The sequence below is a fragment of the Cyrtonyx montezumae genome, unplaced genomic scaffold (assembly GCF_038088225.1).
Source record: "Cyrtonyx montezumae isolate F1298 unplaced genomic scaffold, pur_monq_1.0 scaffold_3, whole genome shotgun sequence".
NCBI lineage: Eukaryota > Metazoa > Chordata > Aves > Galliformes > Odontophoridae > Cyrtonyx > Cyrtonyx montezumae.
Window position 1 is genome coordinate 45,964,257 of NW_027072034.1, and position 14,349 is coordinate 45,978,605.

The 14,349-nt window shown below is 40.1% G+C and overlaps 1 protein-coding gene across 4 annotated transcripts in view; it reads right to left on the bottom strand.

Moving 5' to 3' along the window:
• SH3KBP1 (SH3 domain containing kinase binding protein 1) overlaps window positions 1–14,349 on the bottom strand; it is a 221,760-nt gene that overhangs the window by 108,535 nt on the left and 98,876 nt on the right. For all 4 annotated transcript variants that reach the window (XM_065741436.1, XM_065741437.1, XM_065741439.1 and 1 more), the window contains one exon: window positions 1,482–1,588. In XM_065741436.1, the coding sequence (XP_065597508.1) occupies window positions 1,482–1,588 (107 nt within the window). The remainder of the gene's footprint in view (window positions 1–1,481; window positions 1,589–14,349) is intronic.

Here is a 14,349-nt window from a genome sequence, read left to right on the forward strand (position 1 = left end):
CCTGATCATACCTGGAATTCCTGCTTCTTGAATCATGGCCTGATCTGAGAGGAGCCAAGACTGTACAATCCAGGAGTACTGGAACTGTACGGTTCGGTGAAAGTTCCAAGATTGCCTCACTTGGATTGTGGCCTGAAGGAAAAGTTTTCTGACTAACATCAATTATCTTGCAGTCCTATAAATAATGTTACTAAACAAACAGCCCCTTGAGCTCTCAGGCTGGCAGCAGCTGTGATCCCTGATCTCCCCTGGGCTGAGACACTTCTCAGGGTAGGCATTTTGAGATTCATCTCTGACAGACACTGATGTAAGAGGGCCCTCTTTGGGCAGATCCCAAATGTGATCTGAGAGCCACTAAATGGAAAGGGTGAGTAGGTCAGCGGTGAGAAGAAAGCCCTCAAATAAGTATCTGAGTTAAAAAAGTCCTCTCCAATACTCAATTTAAGTCTCGTGATTCTTACCACTCTCAAATCTTTAACTAAGTCATTGTATTTGATTGTAGTAAATTCCATTGGATTACTGTGTTAAATTGGCTAATCATTAAGTGCTGATTAAGTGCTACTAAGAATCATGCAGTCTAATCTTGTGATTTATCATAGAAGTATTAATAAATCCTAAATTGCTGCTAAACCAGAACTGATGAAAAATCTATTCACAGTGAGTTTGAATGCAATCTTCTTAAGGGCTTCATCTTAGCATTTCCAGTTTGGGTTCTCTTGCTATAAGTCAGGTCAACAACATATTTCTAAAATCTCTAATGAAACAAAAAAGGGAGAATGAACTGCATTCCTTGCTCTGGCAATAAAATCACCCCTTGCTCAGTAACTGTCTGAATCTCTGTCCAAACATTCACAACTTGTTCCCAGTACCTCTTAGAGGTATTAATTCCTTTTTCCCATCCGCTTTCACTCAGAGTAAGTACATCTTGATTCTCTAAAGTATTCATATTGTTGTAATTATTTTTTAACTGATTGCACCAAACTGCAACTGTTGAAATTTGCAGGTAAACATGACAGAAGATGAATGTCATGGCTGACAGAAACCCAGAGGGTTTCGAGTACATTTCTAATACGTTTAACTCGGTAAAGGTACTTTTTCTCAGTGGCTGCCTTACTAAAACTGAGAAGAGCTTTTTCTGCTATCTTCTTGTTTTTTGACAGTCGAATATATAAACTCAATAGCCCTGTAGCACAATGTCTGAGCTTTTTCCCTGCACTAAATTCAGAAGCAACAGCTGACTGAGAAAAATCTGCAGAATTGCTATAGTGGAAAAAAAAAAAAACAACCTACCTTAGGAAATCCGTAAGCAAACAACCACATCCCTTTACCCAAATAGTAACAGATATGTAAGTGTGTCAAACAAGAAAAACATTAGGTTTAAATTACATCTTTAAAACACATCACAAGATTGTAAGAGCTTAGCACACATAAAATATGCTAGAACTGCTTCTGTATATATATTCCTTTAAAAATCTGCTTACCTCTCCCACAACTTCAATGATGTCACCAACTTTTAATTCCAGTTCATCCTCATTTTGAGGCAAATAACTGAAAGCCACCTGACATCTTCTTCGTCTGTTTCTCTCTCCTAATAAAAATTAAGCAAATTTGAAAATCATAAAATGAAAGCAAAATTTCATTGCAAACATAAGCCACGCAAATTGACTCAAGATGGAAAATAATCATTATCATATGCAACACTATCAAAATAATTTCAGTGTTTGCAATACTTACGTCAATCCATCTAGAATTAATTTATCAAAAGATGGTGGAGGAAAGGTTTCTGCGATAATCTATTTCAACTATTTTTACAATATGATTCAATTAATAATGCCTCATAAAAGTGAAAACAAACTGCGGTAACTTCTTTTCCCTTTCAGTGATACTAGTAAACAATCAAAATTTAACCAATAGATTATCATTCCTAGTGACAAGATGAGCAAACTTTATCCAGACGACCTTTTCAGGCGCATCTGCTAAAATGCTTGGCGAATGCTCTGTACAAATGGTGCAGGCAACTCCAAAAAACAAGTTGGTAAGGGAGAGACTGCAAAACTTCCCATGGCTTTTGTTCAGACAGAAACATAGTCTCAACAGATTGCTTTGTCTTGTATCTTTAGTTTTCCATAATTCTCTCACAGGTGTACATGTGGCCAAAGAACCTTTTTTTAAAAAACAACATATTCTTTTTTGTACTTATACACACCCATGCACATTTATTTACTTATACACATTTTTAAACCGCACATTCATGAATTAATACTGTCACAGAATGGCTTAAATTGGAAGAGACCCCAAAGATAATCTAGTTTCAATTCCCCTGCTGTGGGCAGAGTTGCCAATCACAATATTAGACTGCCCAGAAACCCTTCAAGCCTGGCCTTGAACATCTCCCAGGGATGGTGCATCCACAGCTTCTCTAGGCAGCCTGTGCCAGTGCCTCACCACCCTCTGAGAAAAGAAGACACAAGAAAAGTTCATCCCAAAGCTCCCTGTCCCCCCAGAGAAGTGTTAGTGTGGCTAAGATAGGCCAATGTTGGTAATTAACCAGCCACTGGAAACGACTGTATCAGACAGATTTCTCTCCAGATTAGATCTCCAGGCTCCCATGAGAAATCAGTATGCATCTTTGGATGAAAGGCTGCAGACAGGCTTGAATTCTGAATAATTCTTGAATAGTACTGAGTAAGAGTTAAGACCCTTGACTTAACTACTGTGCCATCACAGGCTGAAGATATAAATGAAAAGAGCAGTTTCATAATACTTTCTGCCAAATCTGCTGGCATACACTTAAGTTATAGTTGTATGATTTGTAGCAGAGTGGAGATACACTGAAAAGAGATTAACAAATGACTGTGAAGACACTGAAGGGACAGGAGCATCTCTCCTGTGAGGAGAAACTGCAAGAGCTGGGACTCTTCAGCCTGGGGAAGAGGAGGCTCTGGGGGACCTAATGAACATGTATAGATACTTAAGATCACAGGGGATGGATCTAGGCTTTTTTTCAGTAATGCCCAGAGCAAGGATCAAGGCAATGGGCACAAAATGAACACAGGAGGTTCTCTATGAACACTGGGCAGCACTTATGTGCTGTGCAGGTGATGGAGCACAGAGGCTGCCCAGAGGTTGTACAGTCTTTGGAGATCTCCAAGAGCCTCCTGGCCATGGGCCTGGCACCCCACTCTGGGTGTGTTGCTGGGGCAGGGGCTGAGCCTGATGGACACTGAGGGCTCTTCCAGACTCAGCCAGGCTGTCATTCTGCAATTTAAGCACATGTATACACACAAACAAATACAAGTATAACATACACAAGTATGTATATAATATACATACTCAAGTAAATGTGCTTTTCTCTTACGCTACTTCTCTTAACTGTTAAATATACTAAATTCTCACCAACATAAGTTGTAAATGTTGTTGCTTAGAATGGCTTTAATAAATAAATGGATCACGTGATTAGTCATTATTTCCCTTCCAATAATTCTTAATAATACTATTCTAGAGAGAATGGGTAGGAACAAGTCACAGAACCCTTTCTAAAATCTCTTAATTAAGCCAGACAAAAGATGGAGAAGGGATGCCATTTGGCTAAGTGCACTACGACTGTATTTTTCACAGCCACTGAAATTCTGGATGAGTGGCAAGTTTTGAATGTTAAAATTAACAGAATCATAGAATCCTCACAGTTGAAAGGGGCCCAACCAGAGGAACCCAACTTGCTCAAAATGGCTTTTTTTCTCCACCCACAGATGACTGATCATTCTTCAACATCTAAACTAAAATGGACCTAAATTGACAACTTTACACAGCTACATTCAGAATAATGTAAGTAAAATAGATATCTTCCATGCCAAGTGCTTCCTTTGTTGTGCAAAAGTAAGAAGGTGGCTGTTTTTCCTAAAGATAACATTCCCACTTTGACATTTTACATCAAGGAGGGATTGTTGCCTGATGCAACATCAGTTGCTATACTATTTAATAATCAATACTGTGTCAATCTTGGAGAATACTTTTGAGTACAAATACTTTTGCTCTCACTAAGAGCAAGAAATAAACAGTTTTGGAAGTTAATAACAGAACTGCATGAATCCTTCACCTTCCCACCCTGTAATTTTTTTTATTAGTGTTACAGAGAACCTAGAGAAAGTCTGCACTTATCTGTTAGTCTCCTGCTGTCTCACTGCTCTACCATTCTTCCTGAATCTTTCTTTAAAGAAATAGCTAAGTTGAAAGTAGTACACCAATGAAAGGTTTAAGTACCAACCAGCTCCTCTCTTTGGTCTGAAGCAAGACACAACGTGTCCAGCAGTGACTCCCTTTGGGTTTAAAGAGAAGTTGCTGCTGAGACCATGTGCTTGCTTGGGCACTGCAATGCTTGAACAGTGCGGGAAATGGATGAAGAAGCTCGACAGCAAAGAGTCATCTATTTTTATCTGCACTAAAACAGCACAGGTAAAAAGTAATGGTGTGATTTTTTAAAGAAAACGGAGATGATGGGAAAAGAGTTAAGAGTGAAGAAACAGTGGAAATATAAAAACTGTTAGTAAAGAAAAACTCCTATTTTTCAAATATACTATTCCCAGCCCAGAACCACAGATTTTATTTTATTTTTTTTCTTAACTAGCACAAAGTCTCCAAAGGCAGCATGCTGAGGAAGCACAAAGGACCACCAGGGACAGCTAATAATAAGCTGCTAATAAGCAGCTTAGACATAAAAACTGTAGTCTTGGTCTTCTCTTGGCATTTTCTCTTCTGCTATTATTGCCACTTATTACAGAGTATATTACACTTTATTTTAAACTGTTAATCATCTGAGATCTAAACGATGCAATGTAACTTTGAAATGTAAGAAATTTGCAACATAAATTGATTTTAAACCATATAGAGCAGTAATTCTACAATGAAGACTGTAGATATTTTATAACCTTACTTGTGGGTTGTTGGTTTTTTTCTGACCTTTAAATTAATGAAGACTTTTGCATCTTTCTCCACACTAGAGCATAAACTGAGTTACTTGGCAGTGAAAAGTTATTGACTGGCCAGAAAGCAGGTAATAAATCTAGTACTTTAAACATCAGGGAAGGTTGTTGCAAAGTCATCACAAGCTTTCAGAAACTTTAAAAGAAGAAGAAAAAAAGCTCAGTAAACTTTTACTGGAAAAATTTCTAGCAAGTAACCTGCTGCAGGCAAACACCACACTGTGCTCTTCCTGCTGGTTACAGTTCCAGACTTTTTAATTTCCTCTTACTGTAGCTCAACATCAAAAGTGTTTGGAAAGCAAAATGTCTTGAGTTGCAGTTGGGAACTGTTTGGAACAAGCTGCCATACAGAAATAATATCACTCCCCCTTTTGAAAAACACTGGCTTTCATTTACACAATTATAATAAACCTTGAAGAAAAAAATGTGCACATGCCTCGTTTGTGCAGTCTGCTCCTAAAATATATCATGCAGCTACAGAACTTGCTGCAAAGCACATTGCATGTGAAGCAATGACACTAAGAGCCAAACTGCTGCAAAGCAGGTTGGGCTTTGCTCTGCTCCTTCCATGGACTGTGTTAAAGTCACTGAACCTGGCAGTGTGTAGGTCTACCAAGGGAGGAAAAAAAATGGATCTTGCATACACTGCAAAAGGTGCAATGTGGTTGTCTACCTTGTTTGCAGATGCTAATTGCCAGCTCCCACTCATCTTACCTGTGGTTACCATTGCTTTGTTCTGAGCAGTGATGAACTTCTCCAATTACTCCCCAAAGAGTTTCACTTTGAGCAAAACCTGGTAGCATAGAAGTGTAAGCAGTAGACTTAAAGTGGCTCCATTTTTTCTTTATTCTAAGATTCTCATAGCTGTCCCTGAGGTGCATGTCTCAATCTGAGCCCATCACTCAGCAGCAGAGAGAACCTGATATCCCCAGAGGGCAGTTAGTATCACTGTAAAACAGATGACTAAAACACATCAGATGAACAACTCTCTGGGGAGGCCTTTTTCTACTGGTGTGGCGAGATGAGGCTTCAGCTCGACCTTTAAAATGTCTACAGCTAGGTCAAATGGAAAAAAGAATGAAGGCACATTTAAAGACTCTGAGGGAACGAATCTAAGTTTGTTCAAAGTTATATTTGATCAAATTATAAAAGCAGTGTGGTTGTCTGTAGAAGCAAGATACTGGGCCTTGATTCAAAAGAGCTTCCTCCAGTTGGGCACATGCAACAGTGGTTTCCAGAGAGCCTACTGCTTACTGATGCCAATGTCTTTGGTACCTGTGCTGTTAGTGTCAGTGAAAACCACGTGGTGACTGTCACTAGCAGGTCCATCAACTGCACAAATCCCATTTATTCTATCACAAGAGAACAAGTTCAGCAACCTGTTCTGTGACACTGCCACTATTCAATCAAGCAGTGAAAAACTGCATTCAACAAAAACAGAACACACCCATGTAGCAAACATCTATACCTCTCCTTGCTGACAAAATGTCAACCTAAATAGTTTATAGCCACTTCAAAACCAGGCCACACAGTTTTGTAATTGCATCTGTTTTGAAAAGACACATACTGACACTGTTGCACCTCAGACAATCCAACCAAATACCCCTTCATTTCCTTTTATTTTAAAGGTGGAAATTGCACGGGTTAGGTTGGAGACTGAGAGGCTTCAGTCAAACTCTGTCGTGTGTGGAGCCTTAAGACATTTCACCTGCATATAAATATTCCAAACACACTTAAGCACATCACAACCCCTGAAGGCCAACACTTTCCTCTCTGTCCTGGGCTTGCTGGGCAAGCGTGGGAGAGCCACTGGAGGAAATAGACTCAGTGGGCTGTATGTAAAGCACATGCATATGCTTGAGAAAGAAGCTCCTTTCTGGCAGGTCCACCGTGAGGAGAATGTCAAGTTTGAGGAAGAGTTTCCTATCTTCTACTTCACATTCCCCTGCATGCAGCAGAATCTGCCGATCAGTTGCACTTCCCATCGTTCCAACTTGCAGAGATAAATCTGTAGCTGAGGGGAACTGCTTCAAGGCACGGTGTCTCCTGGTGAGGCAAGCCTGAGTGCAATATGACTCAGCCAGAAACCAGTTCTAAATTTAATGTGCAGGCAGACAAAAGGCTACTACTGTACAAAGAGGACATATACATGCTGACAGCTATTTTGGACTGCCAGCCTAGATGGTAACTAGCATATTTCTATCTCTTTTTTTTAATTATAAATCACTGAGTTATGTATGTTAAATTCAAATGTTCAGAAAGAAGTTGAATTACAAGCCTACTTCTGGGAAAAATTCTTAAAAGCACTACCCTGACTAGGGGGTTTTGAGAAAGAGACGTTACCTAATTAAGGGCAAACAGCTAATTTAAAAAAATATATATATTATTTTTCTGAAGTATATGAAAGATAGTGTTAAGACACTTCAAAATCCTGGTCACACTCTGCTAACGTGGATTTTGTCACTATTTTCCAAAATACAAAGACTTCATCTTACACCCACAAGTAGAAATACTATTCAGATTTTAAAAGATTTTAAACCAGATTTGCCAATTTCCAATTTCACTCTTTTCCTGGAGCATTTTGGCAATGTTTTTCTGACCTGGGATGTGATATGTCTATTCCAATTCCCTCATCACCCACATGCTGTTAAGAACGCTTTTGGCCAGATGACAAAATATCCTGACTACAGACTGTTCCCTGTCTAGCAAAAAGCAGAAGTAAGCTGGGTGAGTGAATATTTTAAGAGGGAAAAAAATTGTTTTGTTTTGTTTGGTTTTTTATTTGTGAAACTATAACAGAAAACTGCAAGGAGGGGCAATGGGAGAAAGAATATTTTATGTGCTTCCAGTACTCCACCAAACATGTTATGTAAAACCGCTGAGCTTTTCTAAAAGTAGATGAACTGGAAAGTGCCCTGCTTTGATGTGTACAGCTGAATCATGGAGATTGCAGGACTCCATTAAACGCATTTAAGCTATAACACAATGTGCCATCACTGTTAAGTAATGTATTACAATTACTGTATTGAAGCTTTACTGCTATTGAGGAGTTGATGCTCTCCTCACAGAGTAGGGTTGGAAAAAACCTCAAAGATCACCTAGTCCAGCTGTCTACCTACCAGCAATATTATCCAGTAAACCATGTCCCTAAGAACTACATCTGCCTTTTCCTTAAACACCTCCAGGGACAGTGACTCCACTACCTCTCTGGGCAGGCTTTTCCAATACCTCAGCACACTTTCCAAGAAGAAATTCTTCCTAGTATCCAACCTGCACTTCTCCTAGGGCAACTTGAGGCCATTTCCTCTCATCCTATCACTGTTACCTTGGAGGCCAGCCCCCACCTCACCACAATCCTTCAAGCAGTTGTAGAGAGTGATAAGGTCTCCCCTGAACCTCCTCTTCTCCAGACTAAACAATCCCAGTTCCCTCAGTTGCTCCCCATAGAACTTGTGCTCCAAACCCTTTGCAGCTTAGCTGCTCTTCTCTGGAAATGCTCCAGGGCCTCTGTATTTCCACTAGTGAACAGCCAAAACTGAACACAGTACTTGAGGTGCAGCCCCATCAGGGCTGAGTACAGTGAGACAATCACCTCCCTGCTCCTGCTGGCTGCACTATTTCTGACACTAGCCAGGATGCCACTGGTTTCTTGGCTGCCTGAGCACACTGTTGGCTCATGTTCAGTTGAGTGTTGACCAATATCCCCAGATCCTTTTCCTCCACGCAGCTTGCTAGCCACTCTCCCCAAGGCTGTGGCATTGCCTGGGGTTGTTGGGACCAAAGTGCAGGGCTGGGAACTGGGTCTTGTTGAATTTAATCCCGTTGGCCTTTGCCCATTGATCCAGCCTGCACAGGTCCATCTGTAGGGCCTTCCTACAATCAGGCAGATTGACACTTCCGGGTTTCAGCCATTGGATTGCTCCTATGAATTTTATAACTAAGGTTTGTTTATAAGGAACATGAAAGCTTCAATTACATTGTTATACCATCACATTTTAATATATATGCACAGTCAGAAGAGTATAAGAGTTCATATTATTCAATAAATCCGTTGTTTGAAAACATGTAGTTGTATTCAGGTCTTACATACATGAAGCTTTCACATAACAGCAGTAATTACTGGAAGTGACTTTGAGCAGCAACCTAGCACCGGTGGCTATATGCTTTTAGGAGGAAACTATTAATTGAAAGGTCACTTCTGTATGCCACAGTGTGTGCCAAGCTTGTGCATCTGACAGATAGAAGGGAAATATCAATGAAGCCAAGATCATTACTGAAGTCTAACCTGAAGCAGACGCTAATGGTATAAAAAAAAGCCCTGCAAACAAACTCAAAGGATAGGTGCACAGTTTAATCATAAAAACCTACAACATCAATTTTTTTCTGAGTTTGAAATGTACTGAACATGTATAAAGTTAATAAAAACTTTTGTTAAGTGTAATACCAAGAATGCAATCGAACCATCATACTATCATCACCAGAGAATTGGACAAAGCGAGTCCACATTTCAACAGGAACACTTGCTACCCAGCCTGCATTATTAGGCTCTGTCTTTTATGGGGAAGGCATAAAATACTGTATTAAACTACACATTAACCTAACTACATGCAGAAATGAAAATGAGCATGTTCATCTAAGCTACAAGTCTAAAACCTTTTAAGCTTCATACTGTTAGTGACTATTTTGGATCAGCAGCACATACGAAACATTTCTTAATCAGATGAAATTTGGGACTTGCTGGCAGGGTTTCAGTAAAGGTTTTGAAACTGTAGTTAAAAAGCTGTTACACAGTCCTGATAAAAACTGGACAAGATCCCCCAGCTTGTCATCACTTTCAGAATCAACCATTCTTACAGTTGGAAGAAATGCAAGAGTAGCCCTCGGCAGCAAGAGTTGGTTTGACAGCACCTCTTGTCAAACAAGCCATTGTTGCCCATCCTCAACAGTGAAAATCTGTTGCTTGTTTAGTGTCCTTCATGAACTGTGCAGCCCAAGAAGCACCAAGTATTTCTACCCTCAACGTAATACTGGCAAACCAAGGAATATTTCAAGAGGATGACTGCGTGACCTACTCCACTGCCACAAGCACTAGGTCCCATGTCTTGTACTAGGATTCACCATCATCTCTCATGCAATTAATACCTGATGGAGATGACAGGCCTGTTACTAGTACTAGATCTTCCACCCGTCTTCATATTTGTCTTCTTTTCTCATATTCAGAATATTTTCAAGGATAAATAAAAGAAAGAGACTTTTAAACTAGCTAGTACGTAATTCATATGAAACAACTCTACACGGAGCTTCAAGAAATATTGCAGATAATAAGATAACTGTATCAAGAAATTAGCATTTCTAAAGAGCAAGAGGCACACAAACTTCAAACACTCTTTTTTAGATGGCAGAAGTTTCAAAATGCTACAACAGAAACACCACAATACTTATAATTGGCCCATAAAAGTCCTTTTCCCTTTCTACTGTCATCACACAGATGTAAAGCTGTAACTGGATAATTGCACAATATGATTCCCTCAGCCATGTTTTGAGATCCAGTTGATTACTTAACTCTTTACTGCTTTTTTTGTATTGATCTCTAGAGAAAGTGTGAATAAGCCAAATTTAAACTTGAACTGCTGCTGCACCTTCCTCGCTATTCTTGTGTTCCACCCCAAAATTCACACCACTTAAATTGCCTGTGAAAGGTAGCACTTCACAAAATAATGTGAATGAGTGCGAACACCTCTAATTGTGGAGCCACTGTGCAATTCAGCTTGTGTTCTCCTCATTTTAAGAGAAAGGATTTCAGTCAAACTGAATGGAATCCTACACAGCAAACTCCAAAACTGCAAACTCTGTACTCCAAGACTGCTGTCTTGAAAAATGACTTCTGTCCAACTTAAAAAAAATAAATAAATCCAGAACAGTTTTAAAAATGATGGCTTTTTTTTCTTTCCTAAAAGAATGCAATAACTGCTAGTCTAGTTTCAGCTACCAGTCTATCAGTGCTTTTTGACAGGTCCTCAACCTGTGTAAAGATATTACAGAGCAAGGCTTACTCTAATCTCTGCTACATTAATTTCAAGTAAGCCTTTTTTATCAAGGGCTAAAAATCCATCATCAGGATTTAATTTGCAGACCAACAGCTAACAGTATGCATCAAATATGCCTTAAAAATTGAAAGATGCAAGAAACACAGCAACACTCATTTTCAGGTTGTTGCAGTCATGAGAGCTATTTCAAAATGAGCACCTGCAATAAAACACCACCACCTAATAAAAAGCAAACAACTCTTTCATACCAGGAGCTCAGAACATCATTCAGATTTTTAATCTAGGATCTCATTTTTCTCTAGAGTATTTATATAATTTAAGTATTTGTTTGGAAACAATTACGGGAAACAAGTTCAATGAAAAAAAAAAACCAACAATCATAAATCCAAAGAGAGAGCAGACATTCTTTGTTCCTTCCTGTTCAGTGATATACTTAAATTCTAGGAAACTACATATCATTTGCCTTGAAATGCAAGCCTAGATAAATCCCAAATTCTAGGAAGCTTGTATGTGAAAGTAGGACATGCCCTGGTAAAGTGGAAAAATAGCTTGCTTGGTCCAATGAAATGGGTCTGATTCTGCAGCTCTAGAGTGGTGACAAGTCCTCACTTGAACAGAAACCCTCTCGCATGTGTCTTCCACAGCAACTAAGTTGTGACATCCTCAATATGCAGCAGAGAACAGTGCTGCTCCCTGAGCTGGGGACACACAGCAGCTCAGCAGGCGAGGTGATACAACGATCTGTCCTTCAGCTCAGCTAAAAGGAGAACACACCAGGAGGAGCCCTCAATTGCACTCCTCATGTTAAGATTTGGTATTATTTCTCAGCTAACAGTGTGAAAATGCTATAATCCAAAATAACCTGCCATTTTAAAAGGCATGATATGCTGTGCTTTGCTATTTGTGGGTTGCCCAGGTGACTGGGAATGCAAGTTCAAGAGACCAAGAAATAAATAGGAGAAATAAATCACAGAATCACAAAAACTTAGGGGACGAAAGGAATCTCTGGAGATCATCAAGTCCAACCCCCTGCTGAGGTAGGTTCCCTACAGCAAGTTGCACAGGAAAGTATTCAGGTGGGTTTTGAGTATCTCCAGAGAGGGAGACACCACCACCTCTCTGCGCCTGTTCTAGTGCTCCTTCACCTTCACAGTAAATATGTTCCTCCTCATGTTCATATGGAACTTTCCATATTTCAGTTGGTGTCCACTGCCCATTGAACTGTTGCTGTGGACCACTAAAAAGAGCTTGGCCCCATCCTCTTGACATCTGTCCTTTAGATATTTATAAGCACTGAAGTTTCCCTCTTGGTTTCTCTTCTCCCAGGTCTCTCAGGCTGTTGTTTGCCAACTGAAGCCCTAGAAAATGTTACCTTTATGAGAGCTAAGCAAAAGGCAGGTTTCCCAAAAGGTATCTTGTATTGAAAATTAAAAGTAACAGTCAGTGTTCCCCAACTTCTCTGTAAATGAACAGTGCCAAAGCATCCACACAAGATACTCCTTCTACAAGCACAGGATGAGTATTTCTGTATCAGCCAAAATCAGACATATATTATTATCCTCCAAAACTGAGCAACAGAAATGTGAAAACAGAACTGAAGGAAAAGGCTCTGTTTTGGCAAGACACCAGCCCACGTACACAGTGCAGGGGCAGAACAAGCCTCTCCAAGCAGTGCTGGAGAAGGAGAGGCAAGTGTTTCACAATACCTGCATCTTACTAGCTCTGCTGCATCTTCAGCTTTTGATGATGAGAAACTCTGAATGCCATGGATTTTTTTTTTCCAGCTTTTCATGATTGTTCCCATTATTCAACCAAAGCCCTGTGGTATTGATAAGCATTCATTTTTACCAAATTCAACTGACAAAGCAACTGTTTGTGACAAGAATGCCACCAGCAATTTAGTTGTTTCATAGGGCCATTTTCAAGTGATGCTAGACAATTCAGACTTTTTCCTTCTCTCTTTGCCAAAATATTCTAACACATTCAGAAAGCTGTAATCTATCAAGAGGGTGTTGAATCAAAAGAGACAAAAGGTATAATTTCAGTAATTTCATGACTGCCTTGTACCTTAAGTTCTCATAGAAGGCAGTCTTACACCTCAAAATCTGCTAAGGAGCATATGTCCAGAGACTTATAGCCCTAAGTGTAAGGGATTTGTTCAATTGTTATCACAGAATCATGGAATTGTAGGGTTTGGAAGGGACCTCTAGAGATCATCGAGTCCAACCCCCCTGCAAAAGCCTCATCCCTTTGCCTCCCACTCCTTAGATATTTACAGACATGGATCAGATCCCCTCTGAGTCTTCTATTTTCAAGGCTGAACAGCTCCAGGTCTCTCAGCCTTTCCTCATAAGGGAAGTGTTCCACGTCCTTTATCATCTTTTTAGCCATCTGCTGGACTCTTTCAGGGATCCAGGTCTTTTTTGTACTGGGAAGCCTAGAACTGGACACAAAACTTCAGGTGAAGCCACACCAGGGCAGAGCAGAGGGGGAGGATCACCTCCCTTTGACCTGCTGGCCATGCTCTTCTTAATGCACCCCAGAATGCCACTGGTTTTCTTGGCCACCAGGGCACACTGCTGTTTCATGGCCAGCCTGTCATCCACCAGGACATCCAGGTCCCTCTCCTCAGAACTCCTCTCCAGCAGGTCATCCCCAACCTGTACTGGTGCATGCCATTATTCCTGCCTAGGTGCAAGACTCTACACTTGCTCTTGTTAAACCTCATCTGGTTCCTTTCTGCCCAACTCTCCAGCCTGTCCAGGTTATCATTGATACCAGAGTAACAACACATGGGAGCAGCAGCAAATCAAACACATTTTCTTCAAGTGCTGTTGAAAAAGAGGCATGGCAATGGATGGGCAAACCACTTCCAAAAGCTTGTTTAAACATTCAGTGCAGCTGTTGTTATGCTGCAGCCCGTTAACTCGTGTCAGACTCCCCTAAAATTTTCTTTCTTGCTTCCAGGCATGCTTCACTTAATTCTCCCACCTCAACTTTCTGAGCATATTTTCAGTACATCACTTCTTATTTTAAAAAGTTCCTCAGAACAACTGAGGTCCTTAAGCACACCTCCTGCAATCACCTTGGGCAATCTCAGGAATCTGTACTTCATTAAGCAGTTTGGACAGCAAGAAGCCAGCCATACTACCATTGCTTTTGATGCATGAGTTTTATTACAAGGAACATACTAAGTACTATGGGCAAAACTTTTAAATTATAACACGTTCATTGAATTATGTTCCAGATGCTAATAAGTAGCCTGCATTTTTCCCCATTGTGCCTACTGCTTCATTTCATTTTATACACTTGTCACAGGAATT